Source organism: Trachymyrmex septentrionalis, unplaced genomic scaffold, assembly GCF_001594115.1.
Source record: "Trachymyrmex septentrionalis isolate Tsep2-gDNA-1 unplaced genomic scaffold, Tsep1.0 scaffold374, whole genome shotgun sequence".
NCBI lineage: Eukaryota > Metazoa > Arthropoda > Insecta > Hymenoptera > Formicidae > Trachymyrmex > Trachymyrmex septentrionalis.
Genome location: NW_017305541.1, coordinates 58,576 through 62,196, shown reverse-complemented (window position 1 = coordinate 62,196; position 3,621 = coordinate 58,576). Strand labels below are relative to the sequence as shown.

Genomic DNA, 3,621 nt, shown 5'->3' with positions numbered 1-3,621 from the left:
CAAGCAAGCCTTGCTATATCAGCTGTCAAAATATATAATGATTATGCTTAAGTGTGTTGGCTGTGAAAAAATACAATAAGTCCTCTGTGGGGAAAAAACGAAATTACTTTCCGAACAACCTAATAGTTTATTTACTAAATAATATGTTAATGTGGATGATGTTGATTTTGAAATTAACTGCAGAAATGGATTGATTTACATTTTGGCAACATACGGAAGGTTAAAAATGTTATTTAAGTTAAAGAGAATCGGATTATCATTGCGCGCTTCCTTTGATATCTAAGAGCATATTCCAGACAGAGCGCCTATTTCTAGAATGAATGAAATTCTAGTCAAATAATCTCGAATTTCTTATGAATATTAGAAATTCTTACTAGTGAAATCTCGCTGTCCTTTCAATTCTCGAGACCTGTAAAAAATGGATTTTCTTTTCGCAACGTGATATTAGCAAATGCATTTCGAATTCCGCAAATACTTAGTTCCTGAGTTTGTGTGTACTTAGTTCTCTCGATCAGTACCGTTTCGCACACAAGTACAATATGCCACTCCTAAATACCACTCCTTACATTCGCAATAATTTAGTGGGGATTGCAGCACATTGAGAGTCGTGCATCTGCACTAAGAAAAATGTCTGAGGAATTCTGATTGAAAATGAGCAAGTCGGAATTTTTTAGTTAAGTCTACTAAATTCTAGTTGATACAACTAGAATTCTGTTCGAGCAGAATCTTCTGGTCCATATATTTTCCACGAAACATTTTTCTCATTGTGCTCTATGAATCGAAAGACTCGAATTCAAAATTCGAATTTTATTTGATCACCATCTCTCGGAAGGTAGAGAAAACCCACCGAGAGTGTCTTGCGAGTATCTTGAATCCTTCTGTACATTCTACAGGCTATTCAAAACTGGCCTTTGTAGGTCTCATATTGAGAAAAACAGTTTGATTACATCAATAAGACGTATACGGTTGAATGCATTTTGATAAACGAAGCAGAACGTCTAATTATCATAGGATAGGATTTGATACTTTATAACGAGAACATTTTGATAGACACTTAAGTGTACGGATTTTTACAATTAAGTTACCGTTGAACTCGAATTCCAGCTCGCTGAAGATAAACGTCTGTTTCAGAGGTGGAGTGCGAGGTGTCGAGCCAAGTGGAGTACTCGCTGCAGGCGATCTGGGGCGTTTGCATAAGAGAGTTACACTTGGCACTCTGGAAACCCTGGAGCACGTTACGAGACGCGTCCCTGAACGGGACCCTTCTACAGGGCCACGCGCAGTACCTCACGCCGCCACAAACGTATCCTTTGAGAATCACTCCGAGATGAGAAACCGTTAACCGTGAATCGCGCATCGATCTTATGCAAGTTTCGAGACGTCGAATAACAGGATATATAATTTTGCATAATCTATTTCGATAGGTTTTCTTTAGCAGGCAGGAAGTATAATTTCGCATAATCTAGCTCAATGGGTTTGTCTCTAGCAGACTGATCACGTATGCATTTTTTTTTTTTTAGGAATGTCTAACGTGCTCTAATCTGATGACTAACTCTAGCTTATCGTTCGCGTATGATGAAGATTTAACGAGAAAATTATATAATTGCGCGTTGTTTGTCAAACCAATTGAACTGGAAACATGTGAAAAAAGTTTCAACAAACTAACTCACGGTCACATTCTCGGTATATTTTTTAAATATTTTTCTCGATCTCATTTACATTTTAAAGAATGTTCGATTGATCGCTCTCGTTCGCTAATCAGTTTTTTTTACTTATCATATGTTTTTTTACTCGCACATTTTTTTCAATTGCTATTCTCCTTGACCGAAACTGCAGTAGACAGCCACACGGTGAGGAAACATTGAGATTATCTCTACCAGCTCCAGAACTCGAGCTCGGCACCCCGCCACGGCTCTGCTATCCTCTGGTGATTTTCCTTACTCGAAGAGACAATCGGGATCCTCATCCTGACGAAACCGTGAGAACTTTTTTTACCATCTTGTAGATAACTTCTAGGATAACTCCTGGTATATCTTACGCACTTATCTACTCCGAAAACTTAATTTCTCTATCTAATATAATTTATCTAAAACTTAATTTAATATAAAACCTTATTATGCTATATAAAGCCCATATAATAGAGCGCGTGTAAATTACTTTCACTTCTTTTACTTTTTCTGACTTTCGTGATATAATTCTCGCTCGGAATAAATACTGGAGTTATTCTACATAATTTTTTGTGAAAGAGAAAAAAAGCAAAACTCATCTCACTTTCACCATTATCATTCACCATTTCCCGCGACATTTGTGTTTAAGGTGGCCCTGGTAAACGTCGTTCACATTAAGGACAGCGTGTGTACGTTGCCGACTTCGATTCTAGCGCAGTATTTGAAGCAGGCAAACGGCCAACTGTCTTGTTTGAAGGTGAGTACAAGATGCAACGATTGGCTCCGAAAGGTGAATCCCAGTATCTACCATTAATCATCGGCATTGAATCTCTTAAATGTCGGACGCGAAAGATTTATATATATTTGTGTGTGTATATATCGCAGATTAATTATTAATTAAGATAACTGTACCTAATATGATCTAGTATGAAGTAGGTCATAGTCTACTTGCTATTTATAGATAGTTACATAAATTCAATGTTCAATCTTGAAACTCATGTAAATATTGAAAATATCTGATATTTTCAATGAATGTAAAATTCAGAAATGTTTCCTATGTTTCCTATTTTTCTGACCATCAATGTTGGACTCAGCAAAAATCGTAACGATTAGGTTGGCCGTATTGGGTGAAGTTACTTTATATTCCAAAAATGAGACAGTGATAGAAATGCGTTTACGTTTCTCTCGAAACTCGCTCACTGATAAACTCGACACCATGACAACTCGTGCTCGCGATTTTTCCGCAGCAATTGTACCTGGCCACGGGCAACTCCAGCAACTACGACGAGAGCGATGCGATGTCGTCGGCTGGTCTGGGTTCGCCAGCCCTGGCGCTTGCCGAGCCGTGTAATAATAACGACAGCGCCGGCGCCGGCAGTCGCGGTGCTCTGGTGGCATCCGGTCAGAGTGGCGACCAGGAGGGCGGCTCGCTTTGGAACACCGCGGGCGAGCAGCTCTGCGTCGTCTGCCAGTATTTTCCGTTATCACGTGCCCTACTACCATGCCGACACACTTGTATTTGCGCCTCGTGCTTCGGCAAGCTGGACCGGTGCCCGATGTGCCGCAGTCCGATCAAGAGCTACTTTTGCATACGCAGCGAGGAGTACATGCCACCGGAGAAGGAGATCAATCCTTGCAAGCAACGTCAGTCCAGCCACGGACCTACCCATTGGCTCCACGATTGGAATGACCGGCTCACTGATTTCCTCGGCTTCGCCCGATAGGAGTATCACTCTATTACTAAGGTCGCACGTTCTATATAAGCAAACGTCAGGATGGTCGACAGACTTTTCGTTTAACACAGATAATTTCTGCAGGTTTATTCCTATGTAAATCCTAGTGACCCGGCACAATATTAAATATCTTGAAATGATTGTGTTTCTATAAAACGAGTATTATATTTCTTCTTTATTGCTCAAATTATTTTTATATGAAATGTTATATATATATATAT

General features: G+C 39.7%; 1 protein-coding gene across 1 annotated transcript in view; it reads left to right on the top strand.

The window, feature by feature from the left end:
* The window catches only part of LOC108750876 (cell growth regulator with RING finger domain protein 1-like), a 36,753-nt gene extending 33,241 nt beyond the window's left edge, over nt 1–3,512 (top strand). The window contains exons 3-6 of the mRNA XM_018490706.1: nt 1,132–1,303; nt 1,837–1,978; nt 2,317–2,424; nt 2,915–3,512. Coding sequence (XP_018346208.1) covers nt 1,132–1,303; nt 1,837–1,978; nt 2,317–2,424; nt 2,915–3,391 — 899 coding nt within the window. The 3' untranslated portion in view covers nt 3,392–3,512. The remainder of the gene's footprint in view (nt 1–1,131; nt 1,304–1,836; nt 1,979–2,316; nt 2,425–2,914) is intronic.
* The last annotated feature ends 109 nt before the right edge of the window (nt 3,513–3,621 follow it).